Genomic DNA, 22,558 nt, shown 5'->3' with positions numbered 1-22,558 from the left:
GTCAGGCACTGGAACAGACATTTACATAATGCCATGCTTCCTGGTGACTGTTTTTAGTTGAAGAGAACTTGAGACATCGATCTCCAGGTAAAACATTAGGGCTGGGCAGATAAATTTATTTGCATATTTAAAACAATACTACAGCTCCAATATATCTGACATATTTGAATATGCATGTGAGTCGAGTCGAATAGTTGGCCACGTTGGCAAATAAACCTGACATTCCTCCAAGCTCACAAGAATGTAGAAAATACAGATCGCGGTGATACGGTAACTGTCTGCAACAGCAACAGTCTGTTATCTCATCTGCACACATTTAGTTTGTGTTTCATGTCACGCAGTACGATAAAGAGTAACACAGGAGGGTTTAGGATAATCCTACTCATTATTTTAAAAATAATTATGAGAAAAAATGTTCATTATTCTAGAAAATCGTCTGTTTTCTTTGTTCTGGTGGTCACTATTTTGATGAAGCTGGTGCATTTAAAGTGACACATATTGCTAGTGCTTAACAATTTTTTAGACCACCTAATGTAAGGTTTAAACTTTTTAGTCACAGTAGTGTTTCTATTGCTAAAATATAATTGTGGTTGGGATTTAATGGATTCAAAGATAACTTGCACAAAAGTTTAATCGAAATTCATTATTTATTTAATAAATTAATTTATTTGATTAATAAATTATAACGTATTTTTAATTTTAAACAAGTTTTTGACAGATTCCTAAAATATTTTTCTCTTCATGACAGATGGTCCAATTATATATACAGTCAAACAAAATTTATTCAGACACCTTGAACATTTCATTCAATATTACAGTTTATTTACTATAGTTTAAAAAAATTGTAATAAAATATGACAAGATCTCAGAGTTAAACTGTCAGAAAAAGAAAAAAAACTTAATTATGTCAGATAACACTTCCTCAGAGAGTTCTTTGCCATGAGGTGCCATGTTGAACTTTCAGTGACCAGTATGAGAGAGGGGTCCCTTAAAAATGGCTAACTGGGCCCAATTAGGACATTTTTTGGACATTTTCACTTAGGGGTGTACTCACTTTTGTGGCCAGCGGTTTAGACCAAATAAACTCAACAGTGTATAACACTGTTATACAAGCTGTACACTCACTACTTTACATTGTAGCAAAGTGTCATTTCTTCAGTGTTGTCACATGAAAAGATATAATAAAAAGATATAAAAAGATATAAAATTCACGAAATTATAACCTTTCATTTAAAGGAAAATAATTGAAAGTGGGGGGAAACTTACATTATGAAATAAATGTTTTTCTCCAAAACATGTTGGCCACAATTATTGGCACCCTTTTATTCAAAACTTTTTGCAACCTTTTGCCAAGATAACAGCTCTGAGTCTTCACCTATAATGCGTGATGAGTTTGGAGAACACCTGAGAAGAGATCAGAGACCATTCCTCCTTGCAGAATCGCTCCAGATTCTTCAGATTCCCAGCTCCATGTTGGTGCTTCTCTTCAGTTCACTCCACTCATTTTCTTTAGGTTTCAGGTCAGGGAACTGGGATGGCCATGGCAGAAGCTTCATTTTGTGCTCAGTGACCCATTTTTGTGTTGGATTTGATTGTTTTGGATCATTGTCCTGATGGAAGATCCAACCACGGCCCATTATAAGATTTCTAGCAGAAGCGGTCAGGTTTTGATTTTTTATCTGTTGGTATTTGATAGAAACCATGATACCATGGATCTGAACAAGATGTCCAGGACCTCCAGCAGAAAAATAGGCCCACAACATTAAAGATCCAGCAGTATATTTGACTGTGGACATGAGGTACTTTTTATCCATGTGTGCACCAAACCCATCTGGTGGGTTTGCTGCCAAAAAGCTCTTTTTTTAGTTTCATCTGACCATAGAAGCCGGTCCCGTTTGAAGTTCCAGTCGTGTCTGACAACTGAATATGCTGGAGATTGTTTCTGGATGAGAGCAGAGGATTTTTCTTGAAACCCTCCCAAACATCTTGTGGGGATGTAGGTGTTGTTTGATAATTTTTTTAGGCTTTCTGAGACTCAAATAATCTCTGCAATTCTCCAGCTGTGATCCTAGGAGAGTCTTTGTCCACTCAAACTTTCCTCCTCACTTCACATTAGGACGATTTAGACACACGTCCTCTTCTGGGCAGATTTGTAACATGTTTAGTTGATTGGAAATTCTTAATTATTGCCCTGATGGTGGAAATGGGGATTTTCAATGTTTTAGGTATTTTCTTATACCCATTTTCTATTTTGTGAAGCTCAACAATCTTTTGCTGCACATCAGAACTATATTCTTTGGTTTTACTCATTGCGATGAAAGATTACGGGAATTTGGCCTTTGTGTTTCCTCATGTTTATACTCCTGTGGAACAGGAAGTCATGGCTGGACAATTTCATGCTCCTAGTCACCCTGGTGTGCTAAAAAAATGTAAATATGATGAGATATTTTACTCATAAGAATTTCTAGGGGTGCCAATAATTGTGGCCAACTTGTATTGGAGAAAAACATTTATTTCATTATGTGAGTTTCCCCCCACTTTCAACTGTTTTCCTTCAATGAAAGGTTAGAATTTTGTGCATTTTGTGAATGAAAGATCAAAAGGATAAACAATGCAGTTTTGTTTTCACATCCACTTTTGCTCATATTTACTAAGGGTGCCAATAATTGTGGAGGGCACTGTATATATATATATATATATTTTTTATTTTATTTTATTTATTTATTTTAACCAAATAAATATTTATCAGTGCTCATTCACTCTCTTCCAAGCAGCTCTTGAGAGGCTCCTCTTGGCTTTAAATCTGCATCATGTATGTCCAGTGCAGCATTTTCTAAAAATACCTTATATACCTCAGAGGGGTATATGGCCCACCCAGTGAGCAATCATGTGTTGCTCTTGACAGAGGGAGTTTATGGAAATGGAATATGAAAGAAGAACATCCCCGTTTGCTCCCTCCCAGTTGGAGAGAAGCAGAGGGGAGGATAAAAGAATGTGAGGAAAAGAGAGGTGGAGACTCATCGCTTGGCTGGCCAGACTGAGGCTCCTCTCTGTGTTCATACCACACTTGATTAGTGACTCTGAGTGGCCTTCCTGTCCTGTCATGCAAGGCCCAAAGAGCCCTCTGGTGCTAAAGTGGACGCTGGACACTGCTGAAAAGAGCACTTGACGGTGGTAGAACATCTTGCTTATGTTTATGTTTTGCGCAGGACCAGAATGGAGAGTTGCCATCAGAATCAGGTGTGCCCAAGAGGAAGGGGGGCGTTCTGAGGACCTGTGAGCTGTTGCTTTTGAGATTCTCAGAGGCCTCAGGATGGAGGAGCAACCTAGCTGCCCCAATGTCAGCATTCCCTGCTACAATGAACAGAGAGACAAGAAGAAACGCTATACTGTGAGTTACATTACCTCTGATGCTCTCATACAGGTTTTGAGCGCTCTGTCTCACTATGATTTAATATTATGTTTTAGCATCGGATATGTGACTGTTTTTATGCTTGTCTCGTTAGGTTTACAAAGTAATGGTCCGTGTTGGAAGTCATGAGTGGTTTGTGTTCCGGAGATATGCAGAATTTGACAAACTGTACAACACTGTAAGTAAACTGATTTGTAGTTTAAAACATAAAACTGTTCATGTTTTTGGAATGTATCTTCAGAAAGAATATTTTTCATTTTTATTTTGCAAAATGTCCTGTGCAAACCATACACTACCATTCAAAAGTTTGGGGTCAGTAAGATTTCTATATCAATATATTAATTTCTTAAAAAAATAAAAAAATCTTACTGACGCCATACATTTGAATGGTAGTGCATTTTAAAAAAGATAATGTGTTTTTCCACAGTTGAAAAAACAGTTTCCTGCTATGAATTTGAAGATTCCTGCTAAGAGAATATTTGGAGACAACTTTGACCCAGGTATTTTACAGTCCCTTGATTTCTTGATTTCATCTCGTGCACATACGTTAGTGACTTTGCTTCATTTAGCTTAACAAAGATCATGTGTATTTGACAAATTAGATTATCCAACAGTGTTCCATACAGAAAATCAACCATGCTAAATCCGCCCTGCCCCGAGCCTATAAAATCTTTGTCCTTGTTTAATCTCATGTTATGCTCTCAGACAATGTGGCAGCAAAGTTGTGTGCAGATATAACAGAATGAGAATGTGCACCCAAGTACCAATTGTATTATTTAGCTCATGTGCGACCAATTATGTGGCCAGTATGTGGTCAAGATCTTTTTCATTGAAAAATCTTGGGTCTGGTCAGTGGAAGCACATGCAAAATTTGTGCTTATATTCTAAAAGCTTCTTCACCGTTAGTAAGGTTCTTTTCTCTTTCCCCTCATTCTTTCTGGATAATTGCTGTCTCCCTGGACAATAGCAGTCTAATTATTTGGTGCATATTTTTACAGTAGCTTCCCATGCTCCACTGAGGGTTCAGTTTGTATTCAGGGTGGACAGCACTGGTTTTGATAAGTTACTGATAATTTAGTTATTTCCTATCAGAGGTAATGGTAATCACGAGCAGTTCTAAAAATGGGTCGTAGATCTGTTCTGATTGGGTCGTGGGTAGCATGATCATATCAAATGCTTGATGGCAATCACGCTCTCCTTTATTTTGGTGCAAATTCAAGTGTCACTTGCTGGAAGCTAGGCGAATAAGCATATGCCAAGATGGACAGGTTGTTAGACATCTGCAGAAACCGTGAACAAAAATATGCAGGGATAAAAAAAAAAAATGGGTGCACATGGGTAAATATGGGTTCACTTGTAATGTGGATAAACATGGTTTGTGTCTACCACAAAGTGTTTAGTGCAGTGAATTATTGGCTACCAAGAACATGAAACCAAACTTCAAGAGCCATTTTGAAACCAAAATTGTACTTCATCCTATTCAGCCTGTGTTGTGGTAATAATTTAAAATTTTTCGCCTTTCATAATAATTAGATGTTTTATTCTATGGATTTTTGTTTCCTTTTGTATGATATACATTTGTTATATTGTGTTGGATCACTACTTGATTAACGTAAAGTCAGGCAAAACCAGCTGAGAACTACTACTATACACATTTTCATCAAAATGATTTTGTTATTATTAAGCACCTATGCTTTTTGTGTAATTCTTAGAGTTTATTAAACAGAGAAGAGCGGGGTTACATGAGTTCATTCAGAGGATTGTGTCCCATCCACAGCTCTGCAGCTAGTGAGTATATCAGCTAGTTTTGAATCAGTTTCTTCCACCACTCACGCATCTAAATTTATGTAAAATTTGAGTGGCCTTCGTGTTGGAAACCAGCCACAACCAGATATCTCTCTGAACTTTGAGTACAAAGCTGATTTGATTGTATCTTGTGAACCCATGCCAAATAAAAGATGCTTCTTTTTGATTTTCTGTAAAATTCGCCATGGTTACGGTTCTTGTTACATGAGCTGTTGATGTTAGCTCATATTGCTCCTCACAGCTGTGACTTTGTATCGCCTCAGTCAGACCTCTAACATGTGAATGTTCATTTCAAATGCGCAGTCCTGATGTCAAAGACTTTCTGCAGATGGACAAATCTAAAAACTTCTCTGATGCCTCAGAGGATGAAGATGACAAGGTTGGTATTTGAACTAATATTATGTTTTTAATATATAAGTTATTGAGTAAGTGTTCATAAGCGTTAAGTGTTTTGTAGTTATATTTGAAGCATTTTTGACATGCTGTAGTTATTTAAAAATAATTATGTATATTTTTTTTCCTTTTATCTTTAAAAAAAAAAAAGATTTTTGGGACCCATTATGCAAATTAGCTTGTGCTGCAATCTCTGATGAATTTTGTATGAATATGAACTAGTTGAATTGAACTATGAATAGTTTTTTTATTATTATTATTTTTCAGTCTAAGATTATATTTTTGTACTGTCCATATGCAAATAAACTCATATTAAATAAATAAAAATAAATAAAAGTACATGTTTTCACACAGCTTTCATATCTAGTAGTTCTTTTTTTTGTCATATCTCTTACAGAGTAACTCTACCTCTAGAAACATTAACCTGGGACCATCTGCAAACCCACAGTAAGTGTTTTATAAATCATTTTATAGACTTAGTGTATTGCTTTGTATAGTGGTAAATGCTGTCTTTATAAATTTGAATGCAAAACATCCAAATGGTGGAAATTAAAGATGTGTATGCCTTTATTTTAGCCTTAATTTCCATGTTTTTTCCATAGAGCAAAGCCTACTGACTTTGACTTTCTTAAAGTCATAGGAAAGGGAAGCTTTGGAAAGGTACATTTTCTTTTTAAATACAATGCTTATTGATGAAATTTGTGCAATTATGGACTGCCACAGACTAGTGAGAGAAAGTGGGTCAATTCCTTGTAACATGTTATTTATCAGTTACTGAAAGCTCTGAATGTCACTGAGCCTTAATAAATTCTCTGTTTTGTTTGCTGTATGGTTAGCCATAGTGTTTGTTTCGATGCCACGGACTCTCCATTCAGGAAGTGAAAGTATCTCAGTTATGAAGTTAGAGCTTGTCTGTTTTTCGCCGACGGGCGGCCGTAGTGGAAGGTGAAACCGTTGCTAACCCACCGTGTCCTCTCTCACACAAAGGTTCTCCTTGCAAAGAGGAAGCGGGATGGGAAGTGTTATGCCATCAAAGTCTTGCAAAAAAAGGTCATTTTAAACAGGAGAGAGGTACTGATTTTCTTCATTTTAAAACTGAATCTTTATTAATGCTCTCTCTCTCTTATGTTCTTTGATATTTGATTAATGAATCCCCCTGATATTCTTTTCACGCCAGCAAAAGCACATTATGGCTGAGCGTAATGTGTTGCTGAAGAATGTTAAACACCCCTTCCTGGTTGGACTGCACTATTCTTTTCAGACAACAGACAAATTATACTTTGTCCTGGATTTTGTCAATGGTGGAGAAGTAAGTATCTGTGGTTTTGAAACTCAAGGCTGCCTTATCACATATCAAAAGCCACTGTTTTGCAGATTATACCAATATGTTATAAATAGAGCTATTGCTGACAGTGACATTTGTCATTGTATGCCTTAAAGGGATAGTTCACCCAAAAATGGTCATCACTTATGCATCCTTATTTCATTCCAAACCTGACTACTTTCTTCTGCTTTACTCAAAAAAATATTTTGAAGAACTGCTGAAAGTCAGTGGTGTCCAAAACAAAAAATTGGACTCCACTGATGGCAAATTATTGGTCATTTTATTATCATTTTGCATGGTTCCTTTTCACATGCTTAATTTAACTAATGGTCTGACTTCCTGTTTTTTAGTTTTTTAAGTCTGATGACCGCATTTTGAATGTCAGCTAATGAAAATTCACACAAATAATCAGTAGCATTGTGAGGCAGGCTACAAAATAGCCATGGCAAACCATGATGTAATAGGTAGCCTGAGTGTTTTCTGCATTTATTGAATGATTATTGCAATTTTTGATTCTTTCCATCACAGCTTTTCTTTCACCTGCAAAAAGAGCGGACCTTTCCTGAGCCCAGAGCCAAGTTTTACATCGCCGAGATGGCAAGTGCTCTGGGTTACTTGCACTCTCTTAACATTGTTTACAGGTAAATACAGCTTTATTAAAGAATCCCTCAAGCTATAAATACACCGGTTTGGTGGTTCTCAGATGATGTTTAGCTGTTAAAGTGTGTGAGAATTCCCAGAAGCAGAAGAATGTTTAACAGACACATTCTACACCTCCTCTGGCTTTCCCGGTTGTTGCCATAATGTGACATGGATCTGTACTTGAAAATGTTTGATTGATGAACTAACTTAACTGTAGTCATTTAAAATTACACTCACGTGTAAAATGGCCATCATGAGAACATAGTTTGCATTCATAGGGTGTGTCGGGATTGCTATTCATATGAATTAAATGTATTATGAATGACTTGTCTTGTCATGTTATATTAACCATAATTCATTGTTGATGGTTTTCCTGTGTAATGTTCTGTGTAATGTTTTTCAGATGAATTGTTCCTGGCTGAAAACATATCAAAAAATGCTAACAAGTTAAGTGTTCTTGTGTTCCCAGGGATTTGAAACCAGAAAATATCCTGCTGGACTCTCAAGTAAGTATCCCTCTTTTTTTTCCCCCCAATTTTATCATTGCCAGAGCGTAGCCGATCAACGTTGTGAGAGTTCCAGGGGAAACAGAGTAATCTATCCTCGCTGTGAAGTATAACAAACTCTTTTGATTTCCCGAGACGAGGTGTACGAAATATAGCTTTGGCCAGCCAAATAAAATATAGGAATGAAACTGAAGACTTCTATTTAATTTGTAAGAATGCTTGAGATTAGTTTAAGTTTTATTTGTGCATTTCCTGTCGAATCTGATGAAACTGTGAGAAGGTTACAAGGCCCTGCCAAATATTCTAGTCAGACACAAGATTCTTTGGCTCTGTGAAGAATAGGCCTTTTGTGTGGTGACATGCTTCCTTAAAATGTTCCTGTTGGCATCTTTTGTTTGTTAAGGGACATATAGTCTTGACTGACTTTGGACTGTGTAAAGAGGGAATCTCCCAAGCAGACACAACGACCACATTTTGTGGGACACCTGAGGTATTGTATGTAAATACGATGGATGAATGTTGCTTGCACTACTGTTCAAAAATTTGGGGTCAGTAAGATTTTTTTTTTATATGAAATGAATACTGTCATTCAGCAAGGACATATTTAATTGGTCAGTAAAAACTTATATTTATAATGTCAGAAAAGTTTTTTTTAATTTTAAATAGAGATTTAAATAGATACTCAATTCCTCCATCGACACGATAGCTGATAATTCAGTGATATCTGCCGATAATGATAATGATACCAATAGTTTGGTTGTTCTGCCTTTTATACCTTCTTTTAAATTAATGATAATTTCATTATAATTACTAATTAATCATTATATTTGTAATTATTATATTTTGAAAGAAATGCAAATAAAAACTTTATTCTCTCCATTTCATCAACTTGTTTCAGAGTAACTGGAATCAGTTATAAACAAACATATTACTCAAATTAACACATTAACTAAATTCGGAAGATTAAATTAATATTTCTTAACTTAATGTTATAAATTTATATAAATACTATTAATATTGAACATCAAACTGGTTTCTTAGCATTTTCTTTTCACAAAGCACAAATTCAGTGCATTTTCCTGCCTTCTTTTGACTGACATGTCCTGATCGGCCCTGACCATTGGCTGTTTTTAAAAAATCTTTTCAGACTTTTATCGACCAATACCGATTATTGGCCGATATATCTCTAATTTTAAATAAATGATTTCTTTTGAACTGATATCACTGTTTCCACAAAAATATTACACATTACAACTGTTTTCAACATTAATAATATAAAGAAATGTTTCTTGAGCACCAAATCAGCATATTGGAATTGTTTCTGAAGAATCATGTGACACTGAAGCCTGGAGTAATGATGCTGGAATTTTGGAATTCACAGGAATAAATTAAATTTAAAATAGATTTAAATGGAAAACCAGTTATTTTAAATGGTAATATTTCACAATATTACTGTTTTATTTTTTCATATAAAAATTGCAGACTTGGTGAATATTAAAAAAATAAATAAAATAAATAAATAATGACCGCAGACTTTTGAACTGTAATGTGTATAGCATGTGTTTTTGATTTTATGTTTGAAAAGTGTTTAACATGTTACTGTGAAATGTTACAGTAAATATATTAATTAGTTGTTGCACGTAAAAATGACTACTTAGTGTGATTATTTTTATTAAATTGTTACATATTTGGTCATCACACTTGCCTAGATTAACCTTGTTACATTTTCTTCAGAGAAATTAGAACGCCGCACAAACATCAAAACACGGAAGACTAATACACCAGTGGTTCCCTCGAGATTTTCCTAATGGGGTTTTTCAATTCACGAGTAAAATAAGGTCAGTGGTAAACATAACTTGATGATATTTGGATGTTTTGATCTACAACGTAAATTACACACACTTTAAAATAAACATAACAGCTTTAAAATTTGTGCTTTCAATATATATGGGTGTGTGTAATTTATGTTGTAGAGCAAAACATCCAAGTGTCGTCAAGCTATGTAAAAACCCATAGGAAAATCTTGATGGAAACACTGGCAAATTAGTTTTCCGATGTTCTGACGTCATGGCTACTGCACTCTATGAACTGCAAATTAAGCTTTTGGAGGGCAGAATAATGATTGTAATGCAATAAGTGCATTCTTTTGTTGTTTTGATAGTATCTAGCTCCAGAGGTACTCAAGAAACAACCCTATGATAACACTGTGGACTGGTGGTGCCTGGGATCTGTGCTGTATGAAATGCTTTATGGGCTGGTAAGTTACGAATAAACTGTAAATCTGGCTAGTTGTCTGTAAAATACATAGGTAATGAAGCTTAAAGGTGCCCTAGAACTTTTTTTTAAAAGATGTAATATAAGTCTAAGGTGTCCCCTAAATGTGTCTGTGAAGTTTCAGCTCAAAATACCCCATAGATTATTTTAATTAATTTTTTTAACTGCCTATTTTGGGGCATAATTAGAAACGAGCCGATTTCAGGTTGTGGCCCCTTTAAACCGCGCGCTCTCCATCCCCAGAGCTCGCGCTTGCCTTAAACAGTGCATAAACAAAGTTTACACAGTTAATATAACCCTCAAAATGGATCTTTACAAATTGTGCATCATGCATACTGAATGCATGCGTCGGATTATGTGAGTATTGTATTTATTTGGATGTTTACATTTGATTCTGAATGGGTTTGAGGCTATGCTCTGTGGCTAACGGCTAATGCTACACTGTTGGAGAGATTTATAAAGAATGAAGTTGTGTTTATGAATTATACAGACTGCAAGTGTTTAATAATGAAAATAGTGACGGCTCTTGTCTCCGTGAATACAGTAAGAAACGATGGTAACTTTAACCACATTTAACAGTACATTAGCAACATGCTAACGAAACATTTAGAAAGACAATTTACAAATATCACTAAAAATATCATGTTATCATGGATCATGGATCATGTCAGTTATTATTGCTCCATCTGCCATTTTTCGCTGTTTTCCTTGCTTGCTTACCTAGTCTGATTATTTATTCAGCAGTGCACATCCAGACGTCCTGCCCTTGTGTAATACTAACTGCCCTTGTGTAATGCCTCCATGGGCTGGCTTATGCAAATATTGGGGGCATACACCCCGACTGTTACGCAACAGTCGGTGTTATGTTGAGATTCGCCTGTTTTCCGGAGGTCTTTTAAACAAATGAGATTTATATAAGAAGGAGGAAACAATGGAGTTTGAGACTCAGCATATGTCTTTTCCATGTACTGAACTCTTATTTAACTATGCCAATATAAATTCAATTTTTAATTCTAGGGCACCTTTAAATCTTGTTTCATCTTTATGTCAACAGCCTCCGTTCTACAGCAGGGACACACATGAGATGTATGACAACATTCTTCACAAGGAGCTTGTCATGCGCCCTGGGGCATCCACAGCTGCCTGGTCCATCCTTCAGGCCCTGCTGGAGAAAGACCACACCAGGAGGCTTGGCTTCATAGATGACTTTGTGAGATATTTAGTACTTATATATCACCACCTGGTGGATGATTGTGTCAAACATTTCCATAGCATCTCAATAGTGTTTATGCAATTTACTTTCCTCCTGTGATGGAAATCAATCAGGCAATTAAACACTTTCAAAAAAATGTTCATCCCTGAATCCAGTTTTATCCAAAGCAAAATTTAAATTGCTCTTTTATAATATTTTAACTTGTTACTCACCATGAAAATAGCTAAGGAAGCTGACATGGTGTTAAAAATGCCAACAAACCAACCAAACATTCAGGCAATGTTGAATTGAAAATATCTTGAAATATCAAAAAAGGCCTTATGCATTATGCCCTATTTGTTACAGAATGAAGTCAAAAGACATGAATTTTTCTCATCCATTAACTGGGATGACCTTGAACAGAAAAAGCTTCCTCCTCCATTCAACCCTAGTGTGGTAAGACTCAAAATTATTTTGCTAAAGTTTCAAAAACTTTTATGCATAAGTGTATTAAAACAGTCAACCGTCTAATGTTGTCTTGCAGGAATCCCAGTATGACATCTCAAACTTTGATCCCGAGTTTACAGAGGAAACCGTGCCAAACTCGGTGTGCTTCTCTTCAGGGCAGTCGATCGTCAATGCTAGTGTTATGGAAGCTGATGATGCCTTCCTGGGATTTTCTTACGCTCCGCCATCAGAAGATTCTTTCCTGTAAGGGTGGTGCTGCTAATCCACAGAGAGCTGCATTAAAAGTCTGTGATCGCTCTCTCTGATGAAAGGGAAGAATTTGCTGAGCATGATATCCCGATCGGAGGGTGGACCCTTTTGTTTCCTAACAGAAGCAGTGCATAAACCTTTTGGGATGCAGGGTGTTTCAAACTGTATTTTTATGCGTAAATAACATTATATTTTGTTTAACATTGAACGCCTTACCTGAGCAATTAGCTCAGAAGCTGAAGTAATGATGTTGTTTTCCTGAGAATATTTTCAAGGGCTGATGATACTTGTAAACAAAACTTTGACACATTCCTTGTTTTTGCCCCAACTCTCACACTTGATTGCTTATAATATTGTGCAGTATATGAACAATTAAGTTTTTGTAGTTTAGTCTTTTATTAGAAATTTACTATGGAAAAAATGTTCATATAATGTCAACACAAGCAATTAATTTATTGCTTGACATATTAATATATATATATTCCCTTTATACTGTTTAGTATGTAAGTGAGTAGACAGACCTTTAAGATGTTTTGAAATGAATTTCGATAAACCCTGTAAGTTACGGGTCATCAACAGCCATAGTACAGTGTAAAATATACATTTGTCGCTATTTGCATTTAGATTTTAATGAGTTAGTAGCACTTAAATACTGACAATGACCCTGTAATAAACCACTATTTCATTTGCCACCCTCTGATTATGAGATGAGACACCATAGTGCCTACTGACCTATGACATGACCTTTAAATGATGTACTGTACAAATAAACACGTTTTCTTGAAACACAGTTGGCTGTCGTGTGTTTCCTCTTATTTGCATATATTGTGTTTCGTGCCCAGTTACCGAGCGGTACATTTGGGAAACACACGGAGAATCTACTAAGCAATAATAATGTATTTGTAAAAAGATGTGGTATGTTATACACTCATTAAATACTGCCTTAAAATGTTTATTTATAGGCGCTATTATTATTAGAAGCTTGTTTCTTGTATCACGTGTTATACATCTAATTTGCATATATTGAGGCCTAGTTTCCCTCTCAACTGTCGAGTACGCGGTGCGTTTCGGAGATATGGATAGTCTACTTTCTTTAAAAGAAGCAATAGTAGTCTATTTAGATAGAAGTGGTGGGTTACGTAAACTCATTGAAGACTGTAATGTCTTTAAAGGTTTGTTTATAAAGTTGGAAACCTTATTAGCGGTTTAAATGCAGTTAGTAGTTTCCCTCAGTGGACAGAAGCTCGTGCACGTGATGTTCACGTCCGTTTTTATGTGACGTTTTAGATTAATCATTACATTTTCTGTTTTATATATATATATATATAAGTGCTGAAAAGGGGGGTACAATGTATTTCAGGTGCACAGCATATGGGGGCCGTGTATCGGTTCAGTTTTGATGTTAGTCCCTCAGATGTGCTTGAACTCGACGCCACACTGGGAGACTGTTTACTACACGACCCTCTCAAAGCCGTTTCACTCTTTCAGTCAGTGAGTTGCACAAATAAAATATACAAAATGCTCAGATTATTAGTCAGTTGCCTCACGTTTGCTTATGCAAAATAGCTGAGGGTTCATTTTCTGCCAGACACATTTTCCTGTGTGTGGAAAAAAAAGATAAAAATGTTGATGTAATGTATTTTATTGTGCTTAACAGACAACTTTGATATTTACATTTAGAAACTACTCTGTATTTCAAACAAATGAGAATGCAGTGGTTATTTTTCAGGTTTGCTATCTGTCTATAAAAACTCTGTCACTTATTGATGATCACATAGAAACAGAAAGCCAGGTGAGGAACAGCTTAATTAAATGCAGATTTCACTCATATTTGTTTGTTTATAATGTGTGTACACTACTGGTCAAAAGGTTTTTTAATGTTTTTGAAATATTGAACATTGATAATATTAAAAAATGTTTTGCAAATCAGCATATTAAAATGATTTCTGAAGGGTTATGTGACACTGAAGACTGGAATAATGCTGAAAATTCAGCTTTGCGTCAGGAACAAATTACATTTTAAAATATATTCAAATTGTAATTATATATCACAATATTACAAATTTTACTGTATTTTTTGAAATGCAGCCTTGGTGAGCATGAGACTTTTTTTTTTCTTTTTTTTATCTGAATTATTCCAAAGTTTTGACACAGTGTGATTGATAAATTCAGTAGACAATTATATAATAGAGCTATCAGTGTTTCAAATATACAAAACATGTTACATTTTTTTCTGTAGGTTAATGTTGTTTTAAAGCCAACCCACTTGCCACCGTTTCCAGACTATTGTTTGGATCTCTCTGAGTTTCCTCGTGGGTATGGTCCAATGAGACCTTTAGCTTTGGAGGGCCTCGTAATTGCCATGACACGTGTCACCAAATACACACAAGGGGCCAGATTTCTCTGCTCAGAAGAGACGTGTCCTTGCTCAAGAGGTGGGTAACTTATTAACTTTATGTGCATTATTTGTGATTTTTTGTCAATTTGTCTATTTGTCCAAAGGGTTTCATCATATCAGAGTTCATGCACCGGGTGCCACAGAGTCTGCCACGGTCAGAAGTGATTTTACCTGCTTTCTCTGCTCTTCCCCGCTGAAAGAGGATGTGAAGTCTCGGGTTTTAGGGGGTGAGACAACATTAATAAAAAAATGTAAAAAAAACAAACATTAATGAAATATTATATGGAGTGTAAACTTGAAACATATTAATTTTATAGTTCCAAACACTACCATTCAGGTTCAGGGTCAGGTTTTTTTATTTATTATTTTTTTATAAATTAATACTTTTATTCAGCAAGGACACTGATTGATTAATGTTACAAAATTGTTACTTACTGTTAAATGTTACTTTTAAACTTTTAGTTCAACAGAAAACAATTATTTTAAATTGTTATAATTTACATTACTGTTTTTACTTTTTTTTTCGTCCAAATAAGACTTCTTTCAAAAACATTTAAAAAAATCATACTGACCCTAAACTTTTGAACGGTAGTCTATTCACATAAAATTACTTGCTAAGAGGCAGACCAAATGTTATAATGTGTAAAAAAAAATGTTAATAAATTCACAGATAAACAGCTAGTTGAGCTCATGCATGTAAGAGCAGTGGATATTCTGGGAGTTCATGATGCTGCTTCCTTAAGATATCAATCGGTCACCCTTTTTCTGAGAGGTAAATGCACTTTTTTATCTTAAATTACCACTTTTTACTTTGTCATGGTCTTGAAACTTTACTTTTAAACCAACCATTAGGAAATAATCCTGTTAGTTTGTTACTTGTCATGCCTGATTAACCTGGTTTTCTTAACGTTCAGTCAGAACTCTCAAATAAATAAACTGCTGAAACACATCCACTCACAATGTCTTTCAGTATTAGATTGGGTGTACCTGTCTCCTTCAATAATATTTCTCAGTTAGCCAACCGGAGAGGCCACAGATTCTCTGGATGGTATTAGCATATTGTGTTGACCCAGTATTAGTCTGGAATTCAATATGCCAAGCTCCAGTTACTGAGCATACATGTTAATAAATGTAAGGTACACTCATTAGTTGCTACAAGTCATAGTGGAATCATTGTTTAAAAGAGCCTGCAGTGTTTCTCTTGGCAGTCGTGTAGGTGGTGAGCTTGTTTCTCAAATAATAAGTGAAGACCAGCCCCCAACTGTCATTGTTTTGTTTCTCCTAACGTAATTAGATGAACTGTGTAACTCCATGAGAATCGGCCATCTGTACCGAGTTGTGGGGATTCCAGCTCATGTGCACCAGTGGCCCAATGTAACCTGGAGTGTAGAGGCTTGCAGCGTCCAACCATGGAACCCCAAATGTAAGGTTTTGATTTGACTTTAATGGTGTAAAATCAACCAGACAAATTAAAAGTCATTTGCTCCTGACTGTCTCTCACAGGCTCCTGTGTGGTTAGCAGCAACTTCCAGAACCTGCAGGCAGCCTCGGCCTGTTCCCCGTGGAGGTTCGCTGCCATTGTAGCCAACTCATTCGGTTCCCCGGTGATCCCACCTGGACTCTACAACACATTAAAGTTGGGGCTACTTCTGAGCTTGGTGCAAACTGAAGATAATCCAGACTCGCCCAATCACCTGGATGTGCTGGCTCTCACCAGTGACAGTCTAATCATTGATAGGTCCAGCATTATCAAATGCACGTCTATTTAGATAATGGTAATCAAAATATGATGGATAGTGTGTGTTTATTCGTTGACAGGTTGATGAGATATAGCCTACCGTTGGCTTCACGAGGTATTCATCACGAGCTGACAGGAGAGCTGTTGGCATCTCTATCTAGAGATGAACATGGTGCAGGTACCGCCAACATCCATGCAGGTTCAGCTTTGTTGGCCTCTGGAGGAGTCTGTCTGCTGGGAGACCTCACATGCTACAAGAAAGACAAGATGGACATGCTTCAGTCTGGTGCCAATCAATTGTTTAAATTATTTCTATTTCAGATGACGACACTACATATGAAAGCGTATGCATTAAAGCAAACCTAAATACTTGTTTTTCCTTCAGCTCTGGAAAGCAGAACTGTGACTGTTTTCATTCCTGCAAAGAAGTATGGTGATGACATGGACCAGCAGCTCTCTTTCCCTATCCAGTGCAACTTTTGGGCCTTAGCCGATGCTGCTTCCCCCTGCAGGAGGACAGCCAGATGTGACACTGCGGTGCTTGGTTCTGTGGTGGGTTCATATCCAGTCTTATTATAGTCAAATGGAGCTTTTCCTCAGGAAATGAGATGGGAATGATAATGTGGGAAGCATGCAGTACATACCAAAAGACTGATTAGAGGGAACGCTGCAATGCTTTACAGATGACCCCACCTTTTTCTGTATTTAGGAACAGGAACCAGAGACAATGCCATCTATTTTAGGAGAGTTCTTCATTGCTCTCATTTGTGTCAGTTGCTGAATCAAACCCTAGTTACTCCAAATTGTCTAAACAATGACTTAGTGTTATTTTATAGTACTACATCAGTGCATCTTTATAGAAGTCATGATTTTACAGCTTCTGCTTATTTTATAGTGACTGTGAGTTGTTATATAAATACAGGAAATGGGCTCAGTTCCTCTTCAGCTTGCAGGGGCATTTGGACTCGTAGTCCAGTGTCGAGAAACAAGCAGCAATCATCCACTTCTGTCCATGACAGTACATACCCTGAGACAGGCCATGTGCCCAGGAGAACCCCTTTACCCAGCATGCATGCAGTTTACCACACAAGACTACAAAGAGGTCTGCTGATATACAGTACCGGTCAAAAGTTTGAAATTATGATTTTTTTGTTTATGGTTTTTGAAAGAATAATTTTAAAATACAGCAAAAAAATATTGTAAAATGAAATTTATTCCTGTGATCTTCAGCGTCACTTTCAGAAATCATTCTAATATTTTTTTTTGCTGCTTAATGTTTTTGTGGGGAAAAAAATAAGTTTTTTCAGGATTCTTTAATGAATAGAAAGTTAATGAATAAAACAGCATTTATTTGAATTGTAAATATTTTGTCACATTAAAAATGTATTTACGGTCACTTTTGATCAATTTATTGCGTCCTTGCTAAATTGAAATATTCTTTCTTTTAAAGAACACTCCAGCTTTTTGAATGGTAGTGTAGCTGTTTCCACAAAAATATTAAGCAGAAAAAGAAAAAAAACCTTTTCCACTGATGTTTCTTGAGCTCCAAATTATCATACAAGTGATTTCTGATGGATCATGTTACTTAAGTGGTAATTAAGGTGCGTTTTAAAAAAAATATTTCTCAACTTTTGGCCAGTAGTGTATAACAAACTTTCTTTTTACTAGTTTGAAATGTTAAAGATGTAATGTACAGAACATGGTTAGACTTGGTTACATGAAAATAGCCCGTTTTTCCACACTTGAATATCTTCTAGCTTTTGGCTCATGCAAGGGAACTGAAGGTGGACTTGAGTCCCGAGGCTGAAAGGATGATCCATGGCTATTACATGGCCAGTCGCAGGGTTCGCTCCGACTCAACACAGAGATCCTCTTTCACTTCTGTCAAACTGCTGTAAGCTTTACAAAATTAAGTTTGAACTGATTTTAAAAAGGAAAGCTACACATGGTAACTCTTCACTACAAAGCACTGCTACATTAGATCACTAGATGGAGCAATTATACTGCAAGTCAGCACTTCCCCATTTCCAACAGATTGTCAGCAAACTGTTGTGTAACTATCTTCATGATAGTTTAGAGAGAAAAAAAAAAAAGTACTCCAACTGTCAAAAATACATTTTACACACACTGCATGTCATGCAGAAGATAAAGCATGACAATTAAAGAAGCCTGAAACTTCTGTAAAACACACCATAAGTAGAGTTGAAAATGTAACCATTTCATACACTAATATACTTTACTGGTACCATTAGGATTTCTCTGGCCCAGGCTCATGCTAAACTCAGTCTGAGAATGCATGTTCTGGAGGAAGACGCAGTTATTGCAGTACTGCTGTGTGAGAGTTCAGTCACCCTAAAACATGGTTAGTTTTCCCTTTTTATTTCTTTCTGAAGTATGAACAAATACAAAAACAACCTTTTTGAAATCCACAGTCATTCTGAAATGATATTCAGTAAAGAAACAAAAATCAGGAATGGTTTTGATGAAATTTTATTGTGCATTTGATCACAACCCATTCACCTTTTAGCACTTCATTACTAATGTATAGTTAGCCTCAAGCTCCTGTTACAGTGTGTGTGTTTTGAGTGTTTGGGAATGAAAAAAAAAAAGTTTTTCTTGGGAATGCAGGAGGCTCTGCGCTTGTTTTTCCACCCGATGCAGCGTTTCCCTGTGCTCTCCATGACCTGGACTCCTTGCACCAACGGGACCTTAGATTGGAAGAATTCCGCAAGCAGATCTTGCATTTTGTGCACACCTACGCAGCCTGTATAGAGGAATGAATCAAGGTATTACAAGCAGGAAATAAGCTTTAGCCCATCTAAAGTCAAAACGCATGTCCTCAGATAGTCACAGTTTCAGCACCCTAATGTAGTCTGATGGGTAAACGACGGAAAAGTGTGAATTCATCATAGCAAATGACAAATACAGATTTTATATATTTTGATTATTTACCAGTGTACAAGTAACCAGTCTTCATCTTCCTTCATGCACTTCACATGTCACCATTTTCTAGTTTCAGTCCTTTGATCTGGTAGAAAAGGTAGAATAAAAATACTGTAAAAACCTCAAATGGGGTTCTGGGTAGTCAATTCTGCTATTGTTTCATGCTTCAGATAGTCACAGTGTCAACAATCCAATCTGGTCTGATGGGTAAACGACGGAAAAGTGTGAATTCATCATAGCAAATGACAATCAAATACAGATTTTATATGTTTTATTATTTACCAGTGTACAAGTAACCAGTCTTCATCTTCCTTCATGCACTTCTCGTGTCACCATTTTCTAGTTTCAGTCCTTTGATCTGGTAGGGAAGGTAGAATAAAAATACTGTAAAAATCTCAAATGGGGTTCTGGGTAGTCAATTCTGCTATTGCTTCATGCTTCAGATAGTCACAGTGTCAACAATCCAATCTGGTCTGATGGGTAAACGGCAAAAATGTGATCATCATCATGTTAAGCAGTTTCACAAAAAAAACAAAAAACAAAACAAAAACAACTTACCAGTCTTCAATGATCTGCACTTCTCAGGTCACCCTTTTCTAGTGGAATCCTTGGACCTAGTGGGAGGATTAGTATATAATTTAATGCTGGTGAAATCTCAAATGGGCTACTGGCTAAAGTGAAGATAGTCAGGTGTCAGCAATCCAATTTGGTCTGATGGGTAAACTAAATCATCATGGCAATAAGCATTGGTCTCAAGCACATACATTCCACATTAAAAGAAAAACCCCCACCACATTTAACTTAGGTCAGCCTTTACCAGTGACATCCCTTGAACCTAGTCGATGAGTGAAGGATAAGTGTAGCGGACTACATATTCTTACATACTAAACAGTGTCAGTTTCAGCACCCCAGTATGGTATGAAGGGTAAAAAGGTGAAACCATTACTTTTGGTTTAGGTAGAACTGCTGGTAGCTAAAGACCTAATAATCTTGTCCGTGTGTGTGTGTGTGCGTGCGTGTAAAGTTTAGCAACTTCAGTTTCTTACCCTTGAAGCGATCCTTTCCACTGGATGAAACCATCTTCATCTGTCTCTTCTGTGATTGAAAAAAAAAAAAAAAAAGATTTAACATAATTGGAGCTTCAGCTTTGTTTTGCAAGACAAATCTTCAAAGTAAAGAAACATGACAAAAGCAGCAGATAGTTATGAAAATGATCACTAATTACCCATGTTGTGTTTCAGCTATTGATTTAGTGCCTCATAAGCAGCACTGAGGGACGAGGTAAATGAAAAACTCAATTCCACCTCAAAAAGATGACTGATGATCTAGAGGTCAAAAGGCACATGTAACACAGCTTGAGAGTAGACCCTCCCACACTGACACAAAGGCCTGGGCAACACTAGCTCAACTCAAGGTCAGGACCTTTACCAAGACCACAGCGCATCCAAGTGAGTCAAAACCCTGATTACCCAAACCAGGTCATATAAGACCATTCCCAAACCGGCCAGGCCACACAGGGGACAGCAGACCTATGCCGGACAGAGCACAGTCCTGCCGACAGCAGAGCAAATGGCAAAGGAGCAATTTATCACCAGATCTGGGACACACACCTGCCAAAATGATTTATAACAGTCCTCATGGGATACTTAAAACCTTTTCCAAGATAGGTCATGATTACAACAAGATTTGACAAAAATCATGTCAATTTGTGTAGAAACAGTCACCTTTACAACATTGATCATATGGTCCCTGAAGGAATTTAATACATCCCATCAAAACTTCTGTATTCACTTTGTGCTCAAGTTAACACTTCAAATGAGGTCTACAAAGTTAGTTAAAATCTCTTCTCTGCATTTTTGCTCATGAGCAAATAAACAACTAGATTTAAGCAAACTTTTAACACTTTCCCCATTTAAGATATGAGAACTTAATAGCAAATTCACATATTTGGGCTGATCTGCTTTGCAACAGGGCAAACTGGCTTTTAAAAACTTTAAGGCAAACAGGCCTACTTTTCCTCCAGGTAATGCATCATAGTCATGATCATGCTGCAACTAGTTAAAGAGAGATAACCCAAAAATGAGAATTGTCATTTACTCACCCTCGAGTTGTTCCAAATCTGTATACATTTCTTTGTCCTGCTATACACAAAAGATGACATTTCGAAGAATGTTTGTAGCCTAGCATATCTCGCCCCACCATTGACTACCATAGTAGGAACAATATATACTATGGTAATCAATAGGGGGCGAGATCTGCATGGTTACAAACATTCTTCCAAATAATCATCATCTTTTGTGTATAGCAGGACAAAGAAATGTACGTTACAGATTTGGAACAACTCGAGGGTGAGTAAATGACAATTCTTTTTTTTTTTTTTTTTGGTGAACTATCATTTTAATATGAGATATTGCCGAGTCATGTAGCCTATGACGATCTATGATAATTTTTCAAATTCCAGTTATTAATGACTAATGATGCGTCTACGGAACGACGTTGCATAGCAAGTTCGTATTATAAATTGTTCTTTATGCAGCCCAACACGCGTGCGGACTTACCACGTGGCCAACACGGGATGCAAAAATTTCTAAACGAGCTTATATCCTCGTGAGCAGTTCAACAAATCGGTGCAATAATACTGTGACTTCTGTTAGAATGCATCAGTACAATTGTTAATTGAAATACGTTTACCTCAAGTTATACTGCAGCGCGCAGAACGTACGACCAGCTCATTCCACTCTTGGGAAGAAAAGGATTTGGCGCATGCGTACTATGCTTTTTATAAGGGAACTTCCTGGTAGGAGCAGCACATGCGTGCTGGTGTGCTAGCGTAATAAAATTAAATAAGCTGAAGTACGCGAAATACCTTTACGTTTATATATACGTTTATGACACGTTTATATTGATATCACTCTCAACAGAATACAGTTTTATGAAAATCCTTTTGGAATTTGATTCCTTTAATGAAAGAAGCTTGCTTCTTGAATGTGCACCTCAAACCTAAACACTCAAACCTAAAGTAACGTATATATATATATATATATATATATATATATATATATATATATATATATATATATATATATATATATATAGTATTATTTAAAAAAATCCAACCCCCATTTCATAATTAAGATAAATAATAAATAATAATTTAGATAAATGATCCATTCAGCCAAATATAGATTGATGCAATCTATAGAAACTTTTTTT

At 36.3% G+C, this 22,558-nt stretch overlaps 2 protein-coding genes and 1 long non-coding RNA gene across 4 annotated transcripts in view; 2 read left to right on the top strand and 1 right to left on the bottom strand.

Moving 5' to 3' along the window:
- The window catches only part of sgk3 (serum/glucocorticoid regulated kinase family member 3), a 15,473-nt gene extending 2,423 nt beyond the window's left edge, over nt 1–13,050 (top strand). Inside the window, exons 2-17 of one of the 2 annotated variants that reach the window (XM_067377407.1) lie at nt 3,210–3,391; nt 3,507–3,590; nt 3,840–3,912; nt 5,125–5,200; nt 5,522–5,597; nt 6,009–6,058; nt 6,214–6,271; nt 6,599–6,682; nt 6,789–6,920; nt 7,464–7,576; nt 8,047–8,083; nt 8,487–8,573; nt 10,245–10,340; nt 11,412–11,567; nt 11,916–12,005; nt 12,094–13,050. In XM_067377407.1, coding sequence (XP_067233508.1) covers nt 3,314–3,391; nt 3,507–3,590; nt 3,840–3,912; nt 5,125–5,200; nt 5,522–5,597; nt 6,009–6,058; nt 6,214–6,271; nt 6,599–6,682; nt 6,789–6,920; nt 7,464–7,576; nt 8,047–8,083; nt 8,487–8,573; nt 10,245–10,340; nt 11,412–11,567; nt 11,916–12,005; nt 12,094–12,264 — 1,461 coding nt within the window. In that variant the 5' untranslated portion in view covers nt 3,210–3,313 and the 3' untranslated portion in view covers nt 12,265–13,050. Of the gene's footprint in view, nt 1–3,209; nt 3,392–3,506; nt 3,591–3,839; nt 3,913–5,124; nt 5,201–5,521; nt 5,598–5,981; nt 6,059–6,213; nt 6,272–6,598; nt 6,683–6,788; nt 6,921–7,463; nt 7,577–8,046; nt 8,084–8,486; nt 8,574–10,244; nt 10,341–11,411; nt 11,568–11,915; nt 12,006–12,093 lie in introns of both variants that reach the window. The other variant, XM_067377406.1, reaches the window with a different exon arrangement.
- Nucleotides 13,051–13,341: 291 nt separating this feature from the next.
- Nucleotides 13,342–19,342, top strand: mcmdc2 (minichromosome maintenance domain containing 2). The gene is made up of 14 exons (XM_067378012.1): nt 13,342–13,438; nt 13,627–13,757; nt 13,996–14,058; nt 14,506–14,701; nt 14,769–14,891; nt 15,335–15,436; nt 15,959–16,087; nt 16,168–16,402; nt 16,483–16,688; nt 16,788–16,954; nt 17,325–17,504; nt 18,160–18,296; nt 18,655–18,764; nt 19,031–19,342. Exons 1-14 carry the CDS (start codon nt 13,342–13,344, stop codon nt 19,180–19,182), a joined length of 2,028 nt encoding a protein of 675 aa, XP_067234113.1. The 3' UTR covers nt 19,183–19,342.
- LOC137013950 (uncharacterized) lies at nt 19,028–22,088 on the bottom strand. The gene is made up of 6 exons (XR_010893779.1): nt 22,037–22,088; nt 20,392–20,440; nt 19,904–19,959; nt 19,628–19,703; nt 19,355–19,430; nt 19,028–19,166 (listed from the first exon to the last, which is right to left on the bottom strand). It is a non-coding gene; the product is annotated as an uncharacterized lncRNA (long non-coding RNA).
- Between the last annotated feature and the right edge of the window lie 470 nt (nt 22,089–22,558).

The sequence above is a fragment of the Chanodichthys erythropterus genome, chromosome 23 (assembly GCF_024489055.1).
Source record: "Chanodichthys erythropterus isolate Z2021 chromosome 23, ASM2448905v1, whole genome shotgun sequence".
NCBI lineage: Eukaryota > Metazoa > Chordata > Actinopteri > Cypriniformes > Xenocyprididae > Chanodichthys > Chanodichthys erythropterus.
Note: the sequence above shows the minus strand (reverse complement) of the source record. Positions and strands in the feature narration are given on the sequence as shown.